Source organism: Syngnathus floridae, chromosome 12, assembly GCF_059516105.1.
Source record: "Syngnathus floridae isolate MCC-2025c chromosome 12, RoL_Sflo_1.0, whole genome shotgun sequence".
Lineage (NCBI taxonomy): Eukaryota > Metazoa > Chordata > Actinopteri > Syngnathiformes > Syngnathidae > Syngnathus > Syngnathus floridae.
In genome coordinates, this window is record NC_142424.1 from 6,833,177 (window position 1) to 6,852,636 (window position 19,460).

A 19,460-nucleotide genomic window follows, 5' to 3' on the forward strand; every position below is an offset into this window, starting at 1 on the left:
AGTCAATATGCTAGCAAAAAATTGTGCAGAATTAACGTTTTGAACACTGGCTGATTTGAAGTCTGGCAAAAACTTTTAGACATCATGCAAAAAAGAAAATGGCGGTGTTCTTTGGGTAACGGACGACATCACATGAAATTTGCTGACACGCCACTGAATCACCCAAAAAAAAAAAAACAACATTCGTTATCTAGTGGCAACAAACTTGCAGGGAGCCCAACATAAAAAGTTTCTGCGTGACAATATCAATTATCATCACCAAAAAAAACCACCAGGCAGTTTTTTTGTTGGGTCATATCCAGCTCTTACACACTAACACACACACACACACAAAGTGACAAAAATCAGCCAGCTAACAGATGAACAAACAAATCAACACTGGCTAACAACTGAGGCACAACTAAGAAACGTGTATTCAGCACATACTGAAGTTTTTTGGAATTGAAACTACTCGACTACAGATCATAATGACTTGCTTAAAACTATACATAATGAATAAAACATCGACAACAAATTAGGAAATTCATTAAAACTGAGTGAAAAGCAACTATGATCGTAACGACAGATGGCAATAATTGATTAGTGATCGTTGAATAATTATTTCGACTGTGTTGAATTAATTGTCAATTACTTTGACGCTACAGAGGAAAAACAAGACCGCAATGAAACAAAAAGTGCTTTTGTTGACACAAGCGCAGGGAGAATATGCAAACTCTCCAGAGAAATATTGAAGCTTATGTGCTAACCACTTTTTCACCGTGTTGCTTGTGGTAAATATTTGTATGAAACACACTTATGAAGCAAACCAGTAAGTAAGGCTGCAAACTGAGTGTGCCTTCTCTGTCGTGTGACAGCGTTTCATTGCATTCGAGTTCAACGCACACCGTTCACGACCTCGACCCCTCGTGCGTCACTTCCATCGGAAACTCAATATTTCTTGTACTGAACAAAATATGATCTGAAGTCCAACCCGTGCTTTGTCTCTTCTATAAATCAAAAATCAGAACTGGTCAGCTTCCCATTTCACGCCGATTGGCAGCATTTTCTCTCAGCATCTCATGCTCTGCGAAAATCGAATCATGTTCGGAAGAAATACATGGCACGTGTCAAAAAATGGAGACGTCCTGTGAAATCTAATTGAATTGTCGCAAAGCGTGTGACAGTCAGTGACACTCCGCAGGCCGCCGCTGTCCTAAAAATCAAGGTCATGCCTCACACAGTCGACGAGCAATGATCGGTTGCCAATGTGCACAACTTTTTCATTGGTAATAACCAGCTAAAATGAATAATCTAGCAAAACAAGTGTAGCCAATCATTAAGAGTAAAATAAAAAATAAAAACAAACATATAATCTCCGCCTTAGCACATTTGAGATACCGTGACTATCAAGAACATCTTCCCGAGAGAAGTGGAGTCACACAACAGCAAAACAACTTTCGATACCCACCCAAGAAAATAAGATGATTTGGGGAGGGGCACTCACTTCTCCCCTATGCTTGACGTTAACATTAGTACTTTCAACACGACTGTTGTTTTTTTAGTAAACTTTTGACATCTGTTGGTTCCTGTCAAATAGCAAGTTAAGTCTTTACGCCATCCTAATAAATATAGTTTGATTTAGGATTTTTTTCTTAATAACATGTGGGTCACTTTGTTCTTAAAAAGCTATGTCAAATTATGACTTTGTCAAAATGTTCTAGAGTGATAAAAAAAGTGGGATTTTAAGCTTCTTTCTTGGAAAAAAAAGCACGTTTTTGTAAAAATGCCTTTTTTTTTTACTCAAAATTTTGTACAATGCACCAAAATACTGCTATCAAGATTTTCTACCAGCAAAAATTGTGAAATTAATCTCACATTTTTCCTCCAAAAAGCATCAAGGCTAATTTTAGTCAACAAAACAACTTCAAACTCTAAAGAAGCTAGTTAGCTAAAGAATGGCCCCAAAGTATGTGACGTAAAAGTATTTTGCTCAAGTGTAGCAGGTTGTCCTCAAACGACCAATTCCTTCTTCGTCCTTTCACAGGCAGGAAAATGTTCAAAGTCTGGCATTTTTATTAGTTCAGCCCATCAAATCCATCATCTGCTGGCTCATGCCTGCATGAAATTAAGACCCTAAGGCCGGTGGAAAAAATGTACAGCCCTGTGTTATGTTTTGGACACAGGCGATGTCACAAGGCGGCTATGAGCGGATGGTGCTGTAACAGATTTATTGCGTGACTGTTGCTGTGCTATCACATGCGCATTGCATATGAACATATTTGCTTGTATTTTTGAACCCGCCTAACTCTTGCTTTTGAGTTTTGCTCTGTGGATGCCTCAATATCAAACACCCCCCAAGAAGGTGAAGTCCCGCAAGCCTCGCATGTCAAACCACAGTTATTTGCACAATTCAAGCAAGAATCTAGAATGGAAAATCATGCGCTTGGATTATTTTGAAATAGCATTATTTGCACTCTATTAAAATGGTTGAAATGTTTTTTGCTCAGCAGAGCTAAGACTGACATCATGGTGGCGTTTCAGATCTGACACATATGCGTGACATGTCAGCGGCCACCAGAGTACACCAAATGAGGACACCACTTTCAGCATCAGTGCTCTACTGTCTAGTCACTAGACAGTAGGGCACACGTACACACAGTCACACGGACATGTACAGTCCTCACCTTTGATTGGTTTGGAAAAGAAAAAAATAAATCACATCGTGTTGCGGTAGGTGAATTGAAAAAAAAAATAATCTCATGACGCTTAAAAACACACAATGGTTTTGAGTGTTAAGATATGCACACTTATTTTCAGAGCACCCTTAGCGTCCGCCCACTTGCACACACGCACACACATTACTGTGAACTAAGCCCCGGTGTACATGTGCTCAAATGACATGTCACCTTGGATAACCTGCGTGCATGGCAAAGAGCCCCAAATGACCTGGGTAAACACTGCTTGTTTGTGCCGGTCAGACTTAATCAAGCAGTCAAAATAGGCCACTTTCTTAGCATGGCGAACACTGCTACCTCCCCCTCGCCGCCCTGTTACTCTCAACAAGCATACCTTCTGCTGAGTTATGTGAATGTTTTACAGTCTAAAAGTCACCCAAACCTACCGTCCGGCCGTAGAGTTTACAGACACCTCAGTACAAAGCAATACGGCACTGCAGAAAATTCCGACAAACTTTTTGAGAGTGATTTAGAACCATCTTGTCTAAAAAAAGATGTAATGGTAAATCATGGGTATATTTTGGGAGTTTGTAAGCTTGTCTCTTGGTCGAAATAGTTTGCATGCAACTTGAAGGGAATACGCAAAAACTACAGTTGGGCAAGGTGATTGATGCATGGACCAAGGAAGAAAAAGACTTACCTTGCTAAACTTATAAAGGCCTTTCAGGAGTTTTTAGGAAAAGTAGGAAAATAAAAATGAAGAAAAAACAGTCTGTCTTTGCAGATCAAAAGGACACGTGGAAATAAGATTAGTACGGACAGGACAGGAGGACCTTGAGAAAGCGATATCTTCAGACATGGCCTATTGAGTATTCACAATCATACAATATAAAATCTTTAATCTCAAACAAGGAAGAAAAGAAGGGGGAAAAAAAAATCCAACCCACATTCTATGCTCAAGTGTCCTGAGGCTTCCATTAACTCAAATAACTGCTGCGAATTATGACTGGGCCCTTAGGAACTTGAGCATAAATACAAAATCACGGGTTTTGAGTGCTCCAAAAGAGTCTCTTGAGTTAGCGACATACAATACAAAACAGGAAGCGAGGATCGGACAACGCAAATATGGCTAAAACGAAAACTATAAAATCCGATTTTGCGCACTCGGATGTTTTCGAGTGCCTAACTGCACTGGTTGAAGGACGTGAAGGGAAGAAGTCGTCCATCTCGACACTTTCTCGACTCAATCATGAATGACAAAGTAGGCTGTAGAAATGATGACAATCTGCCTATAGATTTCCAGACACTTTCTGCGGGGCAACCAAGCAGAAGCACATAATATAGGCAGCGTCTTTGTCAATTAGCCTCCCGCGCTTATTACTTTCCTCGCTAATTTGCAGGCTCTGTTTACCAGCACAAGCCTTGAGTGAGGCTTGAAGTTATCAGCAATTTAATTATGCACAGTGCGCAGCACAAGAGCCCACAAAATGGAGGTGGGCTGTGAGAAAATATGTCATTCACGCAAAGCTAATACTCGCCTATTTGATGTCTTGGAGACTTGGGAGTTTTCTTTTTTTGATTTCCTTGCCTTTGTACGCATCTGAGGGCATCTCGCACCAAATGATAGGTCTTACTTTGCCAGTCGTCTCACTGCAGCTGAAAAGATGCAAAGAAATGTGCCGAGTCAGACTGTGCGCTGCTGGGGCTAGCGAGACAATAGGTAGACAAGATAGATGACGAGAGGTCGCTAGATCTTAAGTTACTGACAGAACATGAATCTTTGATGTATAATGATGGTATTGATAATATGGATGCAATCACATCGAGAGCAACGTGATTTCAAACTAGTACTCAAAACTTAATTCAAAAATCAATATGTATCAAGAAATTTGAGTTATTTATCCAAAATATGTTACTGTTCTTCATTTCAGTGAATAATTGCCTCTGCTCGCAGCAGCGTTGCATAAACATTTAGATAGACAATTTATATATAACATGCATGGCATGACAAATTTCTAAAGATTTAGTAGGGGGTCACAAGACAACAAAATTAGACGATAGAAAATTGATGATTTCTTTTTTTAATGCGCTTCAAATTAAAAGGCACATTTGTTGGACTTTCAAGTGTCATTAAGTGGCAAAATTCAATTTTCCATCCCGTTTTGAGGACAATCTCATGACTTGTTTTGGACTAAACGCATGCTACATGCTGCCTATTCAGGCTGAAAATACTCGTAACAATCAACCCCATGCGCGCGTGCACTCACCACACCACACCACACCACGCCACACTCTTCCTCCACTCCTCTCCTGTTCTTTTATTTCCCTCCCCATCCTTTCATTCTCCCAGCCAGCCGCGAACGCACGGACATGCGGCATCACACGAACGCACAACACAAACGCAGGCACGACATTTCATGCCATGTGATCGCACTAGCTCGGCATCACGCCAATGGCCAAACATGTCACTTAGCAGAGAGCTGACACACACATCCACGCAAAAGCACACGCACTGAGCAAATGCATTTGTCCGGAGTTTCTAGCCACACGACATTTAACTGCGAGGAGAATTATCCAACATTTTCTTTATATATATAAAAAAAAGGGTTGCATATAACATTGTGTTTACTGTTCATTGTCTGCCATCTTGGAATGCTTTTAAGAGGAGCCCACCATGAAAAGTCAAACAGGATAACTTTTCAAGAGGCCTAATAGCGTTTTGCTGAGCCTGTTTTTCCAAAATGCACAAAACAAAGACACAAAGCCGATTGGAGACTCGTGTGTCTGATGAGCGAAAATCAAAAGTAACTATTATCCTGGCGAATAGGTGAAATTACTTGATGATCATAAAACACCTAGAAATGCTCTGAGCACACTTAGTGAGGTCAAGACAATGCTATCATGGGAAATATATCTTATCGTCACAATTTTTTAAATTAAAGGAGTCAAAGCATTTTTCCACACACATTTAGAAAAGAAGACTTTTGATAGCCTGGTTTGAGGTGTTGGCCTTGTCTAAAGCACTTAAGCCAGACCTCTACTGAGTCTGGATAATACATCTCAGAGTTCTGAAGGTCAGGGTCCGAGGCTCGGCTTCAGCCTTTCTGTTGGGAGTTTGCGTTTTATCCCATTGCGAAGGGTTTCTGAGGATAATTCCTTCCAACATTCTAAAAACATGCAAGCTAGATCAGCAAATAGCAAAGCAATATATTTAAAGTACTTTAACATAATTTCCTTTTTAAATCATTAGCATTGTTCCCCGCCGCACAGACAGCAACAACAACCTAATGAAAAAGACTCTCGGGTGGCTTCATTGGGTACACTTGCGCAATCTAATTTGATGCCATTGTTACAGAAACCTCCTGGGTAGCAGGAAAGAATAGATGTATGCAGTGGAAACATTTTCAGCCGACATGTACGCAGAAGATTCGTAGCTACAATGTACTCTCTATCGCTGACTGAAAACAAAGACAAGTGGGAAGACTGCAGTTGACTCACAGCCAGCGACAAGTCGGAACACACGCATGCACACACACAGAAAACACACATGGCAAGGAAATACAAGAGCATTGTATGAGAAAGTGACGTATGCCCTCTGCCGCGTATCGCATGCCATCCTCGGTGAGTCAGCGCTGTGGCTCAAGAAGGGAAAATGGTTGGCGCGTCAACATACACGTAAATCAAGAAGGGCCACATTAAGTTAATGAAAAAATGTGCTGCCAAAATGGATACACAGTAAAATACCTCTCCGTCGCAAGTTCTGGTTTAGTACATTTAATAACACTTATGGTGTTCTAAATCTTTTTGCTGGTGCTGGTCAATTCTAATCTTGACCACTAGATGGTGGCAGACAACTTTTTCTAAGACGATGTAAATTTGAAAGAAGAAGAAAATTCATAATTTGATTCATCTTACGAAATGCTCATCCTCGCGAAGGTCGCGGGGGCGATGGAGCCTGTCCCAGCTGTCTTAAGGCGGGGTACACCCTGAATTGGTCGCCAGACAATTACAGGGGACACAGACAAATTACAACAATGAAAACCTCCCTATTGTTTTTTGTAGATTTTTTTTTTTTTTAATGTCATCCTCCATATTCCCTCGTTTAATCGCCAGGATAAAAGACAATGTGGTACTTCTGAAAAAACACCCACTAACATTTCTGTCCAGTCTGGTCTCTGTAATAAAAACTCATACACGTCTTGTCATGATGTTGTCATCAAAAAGCTATCTTGAGCTCATCACCGTCATGTAGTCATGGAAAAAAGGAGTATCAATAAAATATTTTGTCATTGCCATTATTTACAAAAACAACAATTGTGACAATAATTGCATAGCAGGTCGTGTGAGATCTGATCTGTCATGAAACTAAAAATGAAACAAAAAAAATGGAGGTGCATTTAATGCACTGTGAATTTTGTTTAAAAAGTGTCATGTAAATAAGGAAAAAGCTGCAAAAAAAGAAATATCTTAAAAATCAAGGGACTGTTTTTGTGTTGCCGAGCAGACCAATGCAGTTTTTTTTTCTCCCTGTGCTTCTCACCAGTGCTTTCAAGCCTCAAATGGGATTGAAAAGTGCTGCCGTTCTCTCTGCTTGACACACACACACATGCACGCACACACACACATGCACGCACACACACACACACACTTTTCCACCCTCCTCCTCCTCTCCCTGGGCCCCCTCATGGAATGCTGTATAGTACAAGGCCTATGGAGGAAGGGCATCCCGGGACATAGCTAGCACGCTAGCACACGCACACGCACGCACACAAATACAGCTGCCGAGTGCTGTCACGACCCTCTGGAGTAGCGCCAAGGCAAGGAAAGGTTTAGTAAGAAAGGAGACAAGAAAGCACATGAACTTATTCACGTGTATGTGCTTGCGTGTGTTAATCATAAACATAAAAGTCGACTCTGTGTCTGACTTACATAACGTTTCATCTCCCAAGTGAAAATACAAAAAACAGGTATCGCAACTCAAAATTCCTGCGGCAACTTAAATTATTAAAATACTTTGTAAATCTTACCCATGCAATCTTTCCATTTTAGCAAACCGCAGTGTTTTTAGTGCGTTCTCAATAACATTCAATTTCAGCAAATTTATCGAACCAACCGAGTCACTCCGAATCATTAAATCCATTGAAGTCTTCGTCCTCTGTGTCACTTATAAACAACTCCACTGACTCAGGTAGTAGATGCGACGCTTCCTCTTATACGTCGCTGACGTTAACTCATCGTGAGTTGAAGATCCAATTATTCCACAGGACCAGAGCGCCCTCATTTGGTTTAGTGTGAAAATAACATGTGAAGTGACATACGAGTAAGTAAGTAATGTGTTAATGATCACGTAATAATTTCACATATAAGTCGCTCCTGAGTATAAGTCACACCCGGCCAAACTATGAAAAAAAATGCGACTTATAGTCCGGAAAATACGGTAATCAAATAAACTACGAGTCGCAAATTTGCAGAACAAAATTCAATCGTGATGTCATACACACTTAGTAAACACAGACCTCAATACATTCTTGCTTTTTCTTTGGCTTTTTTGTACCTTTTCCCGTGTTACATTATGGCGCTAAGACAGACACTTAGACGTTGGCATCACCAGATCTGGCAAGACCCTTAACAGGATAAGCAGCGTAGAAAATGGATGGCTTGATTGGAAATGATCTGATACAACAGCGGGTGTTTTGTTATGAATTCGTGCAAGCCTTCAGATTTTCCAATTGCCCAAGAACATCAGATGATTTATTCTTTGTATTACCCCAAATTATTGCGCAGACCTGCATTAAGTTGCTAATATCATAGTATTATACTATTTTCCTTCAATATTTTCCATTAATTCCACGGTGCACTAAAGGGAACATTCCAAAAGGGGCTGCTGATGCACTTTAAGATTCTGTTTGGCCTTGGCAGAAGTCTGATCTGTTATTTTTGGCTGCGCTTTACTATCTGGCAGTCTCAAAGTCTAAAATGAAATGTAAAGAGTAATGCGTACAAAACCACATCGACCTGGAAAAAACGCACCACTTCACATTAGTCTGACTGACAAGGATGAGCAGGTTGGGGAAAAAAAACCTCTAAATGAGTATTGCTGAGGAAAGGACTGGGAATCCACACACACAGTTTGATATTCTGATACTTGTAAAAAAATGTATAATGTGTATAATATGTATCAAAAAATATGCATAAAGAAGTGAAGGTAGAACCATTGTGACCTCAGGGTTCAAGGAAGGTGAACAGCCACACACACAAAAATGACATTTAAATCCTTCTCACCCCAAATGCACTTCTTCTACAGTTACAATGGCACACAAAAAGCAGGCATTCAAAGAGATGATGTGTTCACTGCAGTGGGAGAAAAGGGGAAAAAAGATAGTCTGTGCATTGCAGGACTCCCACGCTTCAGTGTGGGTGGAGATTTGGGTTTTGTTTTGACTTCACTGTGACGCAACTTTGGATTTTTTACATTTTTTTTTAGTTTTAAAAAGGCACTTTCCCCACTGGTAGTCACCGACGGTTAAAAGTATGTCAACATTTTAACAAATTAATAGAACTAGGGGCAACCATTTTGAGATGACTTTTGAAACTCGAACGCAGCACCGCAGTGTCATGTCAGCACATTCAAATGAGATACAGAGCCAATGCGTCACAGACGCAAAGCAATCTATATGTATACACAATATATATATTTAAATATGTATTTACCCGAAAAAATGTGGCTAGTCCATGGACTGTCAGTCGGCAGCGACGACCAATGAAGTTAGGTGGAAAAATGCAGCTCCCGCCAGTTCTTGCTTCCGTCCTTTCTATCGGCTCTTGTGGCTCCTTCGGGGCCGTCCGTCGCGCACCTCCCTCGGCCACGCTCGCCTTCCGAGTGCCCGATGCCTGGCCGCCTGCGCAGGAAGTGGAACTCAGCTCACGCGAGCGGTTGACGGGGCAGCCTGACATCATGGCCCGTTTGACAAACGGCGCTTCGCTTTAAAGACGCAGACATCTTGTTTGTGGGGAGTTGGTTGAGGAGGGTATGGTGTATGCGGAAGCTTGCTAACGCGACGGGAGAGGTGTCTTCGTCGATCCGCCTTTTACGGACACATGAACTCGGTGCACTCCGGAGCTTTACAAGAAGCCGGTGAACCACCCCCTCCCCCCTTCACTTCACTTGACTTCACTTCTCAACCTAGAAAATGGCAAAAGCGGCCTTTCGTTGGGCCAAGTGTGTCGTGGTGCTTTCGTGAAAAGGCGAAGAAATGACACTGCACAGGGGTTCCTTGTGCGCGAGAACAACGTGAACATGTGTAGTCACCTCACGTGTCCTCAGATGACAGCTACGGACGAGTTTCTGCGCATGCGTCTGTATTTTGTTTTTCCTCTTGGCAAAACCGGCAGCGCCAGCTGGTGGTGATATGGCTCACTGCAGCCAGGAGCAAAGTTTCTCTTTCTCCAAATTGTACGAGGGAATGAGCACATTAATCGTTTATTATAATTTGTTGATTTTTTAAATTGGCTTATTATTTATTTATATACATTTCATTTTCAAACTTTCATAAACCAGTGGGCTATATTAACCAACTTTTATGTAGCTTTCCTGTCCTAGTGGTGAAATGACCCAAAAAAAAAAAAAAAGTGAAATGTATGACACGGCATGAAAAGAGGCATTCTGAGAGGTCAGCTTCTGTTTTGGGAAAAAGGAGAAGTGAAAATACATCATGATCACCAGCTTCTGAGTTCATGTACAGTCTACAGCCAGTACAGACGGCATCAAGCTCAATAATGAAAACAATATAAACATTGAGCTGCTCTTCTCCACAGTAGCCCAAAAACTCAGGAATCAAACTTGTCAATTCTAGTTGAGGTAAAGTGCAGTGCCAGTCAATAATAGGTAGCCACAAAATAAAATGTGCAATGGAAAAAGGAACTGAGCCCTGCTACAGAACGCAATAATCTGACACACCCCCTGTCAAGATAATGTAAAATGGCACCAAAGCACAAGTTTTGTCTGAATAAAAATCTTCAACTTCAATACAGACACCAACATAAGTAAAATAAATGTGAACTTGTCACACTGTAAGTATGCTGAGCTTTGCTGAGCTTATTTTTAGTTTAAATGGAAATTGGTTTGAATAAACTTTCTGTCCTTGTTTTGATACCAAATATAAACATTAAACATTTCATAGAATTTTTATTAGTTCACTTTACCTTTAAAAGGCACCCACCTTGAAGGCTATATAAGGTGATTGGGATGCAGCCATCGCCATTGTTATGCTTGGCAAGAACCTTGGTTGTCAAGTGTGTGTGTGAATGTGTGTGAGTGTGTGTGCATGTGTGTGTGAGAGAACCTTTCACACCGTCTTCATGGCAAATTTTTGCATCATAACGGTGACATGCGAAGGGCAGTGGACGGAACGGTCCAGCCGCAAGCGCATCTCTATTTGAAGTCTCTCTTACGACACAGCTGCACAGTGGACCCATTCACCAGACCGCTTTTTTTCCCCATCCGTCATTGGAACATTTATTAAACACAGAATAAAGAAGCAGAATGTCATATGTACATACTGTGCAAATGCCACTGACCATTTGCTGTTTAACATTGAATAAAAGGACATGTTAGAAGCTGAATTTAGTGCATGATATAGGTGCAGATAGAATTTAGAGTAAAGTGACAAATGTATTACTTCCAAGTTGACCGTTCAACATTAGGAAAAAAAAGCTAGGTCAGAACCTTTGCACTGAGGTGATCAGTGTGATCTTTAAGATGGATTTGGCAACGTACTGGGTGTCATAATTTTCCATGCTCCAACATAATTTCTTATTTCAGATTTCTGCACTATGCTGCCTATAAATGATAATTTTAAAGACATATCTTAAGGTGGCACTGTGCCTTTGGCTAATTGCTCTCATGGCGTCACATGATGACACATTAACCACATGCTTTACGATCGTCTGCACAAAGACAGCCTTTGGTTTTCAAAACATGTGACCAGATACATGTAAATATATACACACATATACATACACGCATATTGCAGTAGGCATCTAAATACCTTTAACTACATAAGCATGGAAGTAGACGATGTGTTATAAATTTATTCACAAGGATATAATGACTTAAATTTGCTTGCTATCCATTTTACGCAATGTTTAGTCACATTTAAAAAGTCGTACGGAGTGAACAAGAGTTGCGTATGAAAGTGAATTTGCACAAAAAACTTACTGTTGAAAGACCGACACTGACACCTAGTGGTGTTTTACCAGTACTGCGGCAAATGACAGCGCACCAGCTTCATTTGCATATATTTGAATTTGAAATAGGCAGATTCTATATCGGTGTAAGAGCTCTGGTCATCACCAAAACATTTTTGATTCTCACATCCGCTGTAATACACAAATGTCAGACACTTGGAACTTTTTATTCCAGTAGTACAGAATAATTTTAATGCACATAAAATCGCTTGACATTCAATGGGTGCATGAGTGGACAACTTAGTCTATTGCCTACATACGGCACTTGGGAGCATTGGAGCAACCCACCATACAATTAAAAAATACTCAAAGGAACTCTTATATAAAAATCCCCGAAACATGTAACCACAAACACGTTAAAGTGACAAAATTGTTACTTTTTAACACTCAACACATGAAAATCACAGAGCTTTGTGATGCTGAAAATTCACAGCTATTTCCAAAAGAAATAGGTAAATTTCTGGTCTCTTGCAAGTTTTTGCTACCTCACCTTGATCCCAGCTACATGTCCACAAACACCATGAAGCACCATCCCAGCCCGCCCACCATGAACATGGTGATCTGCATGCTGTAAATAATCAGGTCATTGACGGCGGCAAAGTCCAAGCGCCGATGGCCAAGCAAGAAGAGGATGACGGACAGCTTGTATTGTAGGCGCAGGAGGATGCGCACGCCTATATACTGCGCGAGGAATAGTGCCGACAGCGCCACCCACAGGAGAGAGGTGAGCAGGCTGCAGCCGAAGTAGAGCAGGAAGCGCAGGAAGCTGTAGATGCAGCGCGAGCGCACGTAAAGCTCAAAGTTGTTGTACTTGCTGCGCACCAGCTTGGTGGTGTGCGCCGGGCCGCACGCCGAGTGCATGCAGGTGGTGTGGGGGCCATGAAAGCTGCGCACCCGCCGAGGGATGGGGATCACAGGCATGGGTGGGCTACAGGAGCCCCCAGTTGGACGACGTGTAGTCTGTCGTGCTAGCTGCTGCTCTTTGCATCATGTGGTGGCTGATGGTCTTCTTTTGAGGAGAATCCACAGACTAAAGACACGAGAAACACATTAGAGTGTTTTTGCAACATCTGCATTGTATTCAAGGGTGATTTCCTGCAAAAAAAAATCTGACATTGACAAAAAAATGTGTTAGGCAGTCATGATTATAGTTAACTATTACTGCTGTCATGAATTAAATCTGATAGTTTTTTAAATTGTTTGTACAGAAACAGTTTAGTGGGCCTTTGTTATTTATGAAAATGCGTTAGTGAGTGAGACCTTCTATGTCACTAATACGTCACAATTGAAAATATTGACATAAATGCCTGTGTGCTACGATTTGTGCCCCCCCACCCCCCAAATTAACAGCGTTGTGAACAATAATTATAATTTTGGGATCACCCAAAATAAACTTGAGGATTTATCATCTGTGGTTTGGTATCATGACACAATACTGTGAGTTAAGTGTCACTTAGCAAACACAATCCGCTTCTAACAAAACTCACCGTAACTCAGCTTGCAAAAAGCTACCACTAATAAATGACTAAATTACTTATTTCGTATTTGTGCACAAGTAGTGTATTCCTCACATGCATTTACCGTAATTACGACTTTACTACTTAGTGGCGGTAAGTCAGACAGTAGCTCATCTCCACTTGGAGAGCAATTGCGTATGACACTTGTGTTAGCAAAATGCTAGCCTGCTCTAATGTTTGTGGAAAGCAGCGCCTTAATTGTCATTAAACCACCTTGCAGAATAATAATGTCATTTTCTGTCCTTTTATTCTATCCATTGAGCATAGTTATAGCATACTAAGCATGCTTACTTACATATCGAGCATACTTACATGCTACAAGCCAGATGATGCTGTTGCTGGCGGAGATAAAACTGCCGGAAATCACCCGATGTCGCGAAATGTGGCACGACAAACGGGTTGACGGCACTGCGCATTTAAAGGGCCAGTATCACAAACAGACGGACGGACGGACGGACGGACAGACAGACAAATGTGCATAACTTCCATAAACAAACAAAACTGATTATTTTACTGTTGGTGATTTAAGGGCAAGTGCAAAATTAGAAGAACAAACAGTGTTGTGATCATCATCTATTCCATCTTCCTTGACATGGAGTAAGCAACAGAAAGTAGTTCACACACTAGAGGGCGCCATTACTCCAATTGTGAGTTTCTCATAATAAAGTCTCTAAGGCCCTGCAAATACACACAACTGCGTCTTCAAATGTGCAGTTTACGTTAGAAATTGAAATTCAATATATAGGCTCTGATTGGCTGAATGTTGCGAAATTGGTGACTTCTCATCGGCTCTTTGAGTATTGTACTTCCATCTAGACTTTTTTGGTTTTCTTTAATTTAATTTTTATTGAACTGTCCAACACAAAAAAACGGAAATACCAAAAACAAAACTCCCAAAACTGTCACGTCTTCTTTAAAAAACAAACATCCAAGACATTAAAATGGGATACAACTGCAAAGTTTTGAGTGCTTTCACGTTTCGAGCAGCACGCACGCACGCACGCACACACACACACACGCACGCGCGCGCGCACGCACAAGCACGCACGCGCGCGCGCACACACACACACACGCACACAGGTGCTCAATCAATTAATTCATTAACTAAGTAGAGGTGAGAGCGGGAGTTGTTGCGAGACAAATTAAATCAATTATTCAGGCTAATAAGATGAGGGAGTCTTTAATGATTGAAAGTTTTAATCAAAAAGTCTGTTTGGTGTGTTCTGAAGCAGAGTAATAGGCTGGTGTGCCTTGATGTAATTCACTTTATCTAACAGTTTATTTTGCTTTCCTGTAGGTGTTGTGTATAGGATGTACTTTTTAGAATATAAATGGAAAAATAAGTTTCTGAGGTGATGAAAGTGGCACAATGGAGTAAACTAATTAAAACTAAATTCAAAACCAGTGTTTTGAATCTTTGCTGCAATACTTTAATTTATAAACATGGTGACCTCTGACCAAGACAATTGAATGTATATTAAGAAATCCATTTCATTCTGTAAAAACATTTGCTTTTCAAACTTCTTATCCCAAGTTCCTCCTTAAAAAAAAAAAGATAAACCCCAACTTGCCAAGTATCACCATGACCAACATTAAAATACAGTAGCATATTTGGCCTAAGTGTTCATCAAAGATGACACAGGTTTCATTCCTAAAACATACATAGGCTAGCACGTCCATGTGATTGTCACAAGAGCATGACGTGTGTGAGGGCAATGCTAATGACTTGCGAAGGAAGGTGCCATTACAAGCCGTTAAAACCGCGGTTAGAAACCTTGTGATGGAAAAGTCTGCATGTTGTTTACGCTTGCGGGGCTCGCCACCATTAGCCAGATTTTCCTGAGCCGTCAGCGGCGGTCAACTGAAGGGTCAATCACCTTGTCAATGGCGTGACCCATCAGTCTTGCCTTCCTCCGCACCTGAGTTATTGCATGTGCTCGGACGCTACCATACATTAACAAAAAGAGGGTTAAAAAAATCTATCTTGATCACTTATGCTGATTTACACTGTGACTCTCTCGAACAGCTTTCAATTGAATGTTTTAAACGCGCTGTGATTTATGCAGCAAATCTCCTCAGTTGTAGAAATATAAGAGGCCATGTTTGTGTCACATGCCTTTTTTCAATTCAAACGTGCCTTTTGCCTCTCATCTCAATTAATAATATATAAAAAATGTGTGTGGAGTTTGCATGTTCTCCCCGTGCCTGCGTGTTTTTTTTTTCGGGCACTCTGGTTTTGTCCCTCATCTCAAAAACATGCATCGACCATTAATTATGAACTCCTACAGTATGTGCCAAAGGAAATACCAGCACACTCCGTTGCAGTGTGCATGATGTCAGGGGTCAAGGGGCTAATTAGGGGTCATCGAGGCTGGTTAACCCCATGACATCATTGCTAAGAATACGATGATGAAAGAATTAAAGGCGCTTACGTGTGACAAAATCCACAACTCTCCACGTTCAAGGGCCCGAAACCCCACACAGGAAGATAGAAGGAAAGTTTGGAACCCAGAACCTCAGACGTGTGCCGTTTTTTTTTAGGCTGTTTATACAATAAAACGCATTGCAGACGGAAAGAGTTCTTTGTTTTGAGCATACAAACATTCCTCTCTTTTCATGAATAATCCAATGAGAGTGTCCATCTGATGGGGCACTTGTGGGGGTCCGAAACCCAAGAGCGACACCTGACACGTTCAGACAGGACCCAGCTGACTTTTGGCTAGCAGCTTCTGGGATCTGTTCTTTCTTAAAGCCTGTTTAAATTTAAATATTAATAAACAAACAAAACACACTTAAACCTTAATAACAAATCCAAGTTATGTTCAAGTTTTTAGCTGCCATTCAAGAGTTTCTTGTTTGCAAAGGAACAACAGTATGTCGAAGATAAGGAAGAAGCTTTATTTACACAGGCCACAGCAAAGTATATAATAAAAGTAGTGCTTTGTCACCATCTTGTGGCAAATATTGGCAGATTTTGAACCTTTTAGGGGTGGTGTGAATTCCTCACCAATTTTCATGGTTTGCGGCAAGGGTCAGTGCCTATCCGCCTGCAAATGGAAGGAGAACACGGAGAAGAATCAAAACATGCAGTTTAATCCTCGGCGGCTCGCTGAACTATGTTCTAATGACGTTTGACTGCATTTGCAGTATTGCCGTGTGATAAATGAGTACACACAGATGCAATCTTTCACTTTTTATGTATTTATTTTTTGCACATTTGCCACCCAAACACCCCACAGTACGGCAAACGCTCCTGTCGAGCAATCACAATTACTGTGTACGCTGAACGCATCGCCAGCTAACTTATCGCTAGAGGTCTGGCTTAATCTTTCTGGGCAGAGAAGGCATCCATCATCTTAAAACACCATCTATTCCGCTCTGGCTCCACTTCGAAATGTGTGTATTCTGAACCACCTTGTGTGTTGGTGTGTGTGTGTGCGTGAAACACAACTTATGGGCTGTCAACACAAAGTGCGCAGCCTTGCCGGAAACTGACAAGCACAGAATGACTGACAGTGACATTGTGCCATTACGCTTTCTACTTATGTGTGTGTGTGTGTGTGCCATGTGTCTGATTAAAGCTGCACTCAGTAATATTTCTCCCTTCCTCTCAAAGGATGCACATGGCACAGCCACTTGTCAGCATGATGGCGCCATTGCTGTCAACACCACATGCGACCGCTCCGAATTACAACCTAATGTACCTCATCCCTTATTTTTACATATTAAATTCCGCAAAATTTTGCCCAGCAACAATTTGCTTAATTAATGAATGAAAAAAAGAAAAAAATTCTTCTTTGCCAGCTAACAGCAAACCAGAGTGGCCTTCGATGGCTGATGCCGATTCAACCATGCGGCCTGACTTAAAAATCAGCAATTGGTTTACCAAATTTGTGCTTGGGCGTGGTCCTTAACTGCTGCAAAGGTCTACATTTTCGCCCTCTCTGCCTAAATATGGCTGCCCGTTTGGCATCCTCCTCCTTCTTTTACAAGCTTTTCCTTGTTTTTTTCATCCGCCATGCAATCCCTCCTCCTGCTTTCCCCCTGCCTGATGAATGCATGGCCTCCTATTGATCGCGATGGGTGATGGATGATGGCCGGGAGATGAGTGATGGGGTGCAGGCAAAGGTGCCAATAAGAGGGCAGGCAGAGGGCGGGGTCTCCGCTGCTGGTGCTAATGGGAAAAGACTTGGGGATTGAGGGCGAGCGAGTAGTTGCGGGGCTTTGACGGCGGGGAGGTGGGCGGCCACCCTGGCAACCCACGCCGCCCAGTAGCGCTGCGGCGTTTCCTTCCCACGCACGATACCTATGGGTCACCCACTCATCTGGGTGCCCGAAAAGATGATGGATGGTGGGCCAAGAAGGGGGGACTGCCGCTGCAGTTCCAAATTGATATCACAGCAAATGTTTTTGTCTGTTGTGAAAAATGGTACCGCAGCTTTCATCTCCTCACCCCACCACCCCTCATCATCTCTCTTCTGGCTTTTTCAGCCTACCACCTCCCCTTCATGGCAGACCCCGACCACTTGCTGGCCTCATGTCATAACCCTGCCTCCCATGACCTTGTTGTCGTAGAAACCCGCCCTGCCCGATGACAGGAGTGAGTGAAAACTGAACTTTGGTATTAAATTAAATCAAATCATATAAGAGACATTTACAGCAAATATTTCTTTAAAAAAAATCCTCAAGTAAATGCACATTTGATATTTTTGCATAAATTACAAAATAAATTCATTCATATTATCGAATAATTTTGAAAAGGGGTTTTCAATTAACTGCCAAAATTGTACTTCTACTAATAATTGGCATGTTTTTTGCAGCTCATCTGCACGAGGACTAGGCTAAGCCGACATACAAGACAAAATAGAATTAAACATTGTCTATCTCGTAAACACCAAAATGTTTAGCTAAATATGTGCTAACAGGATGTGAAATACCAACTAAAGTTAGCATAAATGTTCGGCTCATGAAAAAATTAAATCAAGTACGACACAAACAAACATTGTCACAATACATGCAGGATATAATCTTTCTTCTTTGTGTGAAAAACAACTAATACTAGCATTTAATTGGGGCCCTTCTTTGCCTCTTCTTGCATGTCTTCCAGCAAACCAAATAGAATGAAAGAGTTGAGCTCTGTTAAAAAGATGCTTTCAATTAAAAGAAATCCAAGTGTGCAAGACTGACAATGTAAATTAGTTGTCACTCTGGGAAACTATAGGGAATAAAAAAAAAAGAATCTTCCGGATGAGAAATGAGGGAATAATGTTGAGAGAAAGGGATGTGGGGGACTTGACGGATAACGTCGGGATAACGGGAAAGGGATGAGATGGGATGAGCTCACTTCTTTGGCGGTGCTTAAAGGAGCCGAGCCAGCTGCAGTGAGGGATTGTGCCTGCGATTAGGAGGCAAAAAGAAAGCTCCAGTGGAAGGGGATTTAGGCAGGAGAAACAGACGCAAGCACTGATAGAGGACAACCCAACTGACGTTTAACACGTACGGCGCGACCATTAAAAGCATGCTCGGGATGAGAGGCCTCCATGAGGCAACGCGCCAAAAGCAATATTTGGATGACGATAAATACATGTCATAAATATTTATCTGCGCCCACTTCATAAATCAGCCTCATTATTCCACCGCTTGACGTTTCTCTACCTGGGACACCTTGTTAATTTGTCTTTTATGCCCGCGACGTTGCCGTCGCCCGTCAGCACGGCCACTCGTTGGATTTAAGCACTCGTCGATAGCTTTTTATAGCAAAGAATGGGGTTGTGTGTGTGTTGAGCGGTGTTTGGCTCCTGGATATTTCGTAACGCGTAATCCGCTAACTGGACCAGTGAAGGGGCCAAGAAGGCGACTACCCATAAGACCAATCTCTTCAACATCTGCGTCGTTGCCTTTCTCCAAGCTGAAGACAGATGCTGGCTACGGGTTAAGCTGCCAGGGTTCTAAGCATAAGAAGATAGCAGCGGGTAAACAAAAGCTTTTTGAGAGGGAAACAAAAGAAAATGCTCAGTGCATTGTAAGCAGGTGCTTTGGCATG

At 41.7% G+C, this 19,460-nt stretch overlaps 2 protein-coding genes across 4 annotated transcripts in view; both read right to left on the minus strand.

Moving 5' to 3' along the window:
* The window catches only part of nacc2 (NACC family member 2), a 30,344-nt gene extending 20,347 nt beyond the window's left edge, over window positions 1-9,997 (minus strand). The window contains exons 1-2 of one of the 3 annotated variants that reach the window (XM_088391675.1): window positions 9,366-9,997; window positions 4,193-4,310 (exon numbers count right to left, since the gene is read on the minus strand). The gene's annotated coding sequence lies outside the window, so the exon portion shown is untranslated. The remainder of the gene's footprint in view (window positions 1-4,192; window positions 4,311-9,365) is intronic. The other 2 variants (XM_088391680.1, XM_088391676.1) reach the window with 2 other exon arrangements.
* A 2,051-nt stretch (window positions 9,998-12,048) lies between these two features.
* On the minus strand, window positions 12,049-13,810 carry tmem250 (transmembrane protein 250). The gene is made up of 2 exons (XM_088391681.1): window positions 13,730-13,810; window positions 12,049-12,930 (listed from the first exon to the last, which is right to left on the minus strand). The coding sequence occupies exon 2, from the start codon at window positions 12,819-12,821 to the stop codon at window positions 12,402-12,404; it is 420 nt and encodes a 139-aa protein (XP_088247807.1). The 5' UTR covers window positions 12,822-12,930; window positions 13,730-13,810; the 3' UTR covers window positions 12,049-12,401.
* Window positions 13,811-19,460: the final 5,650 nt, after the last annotated feature.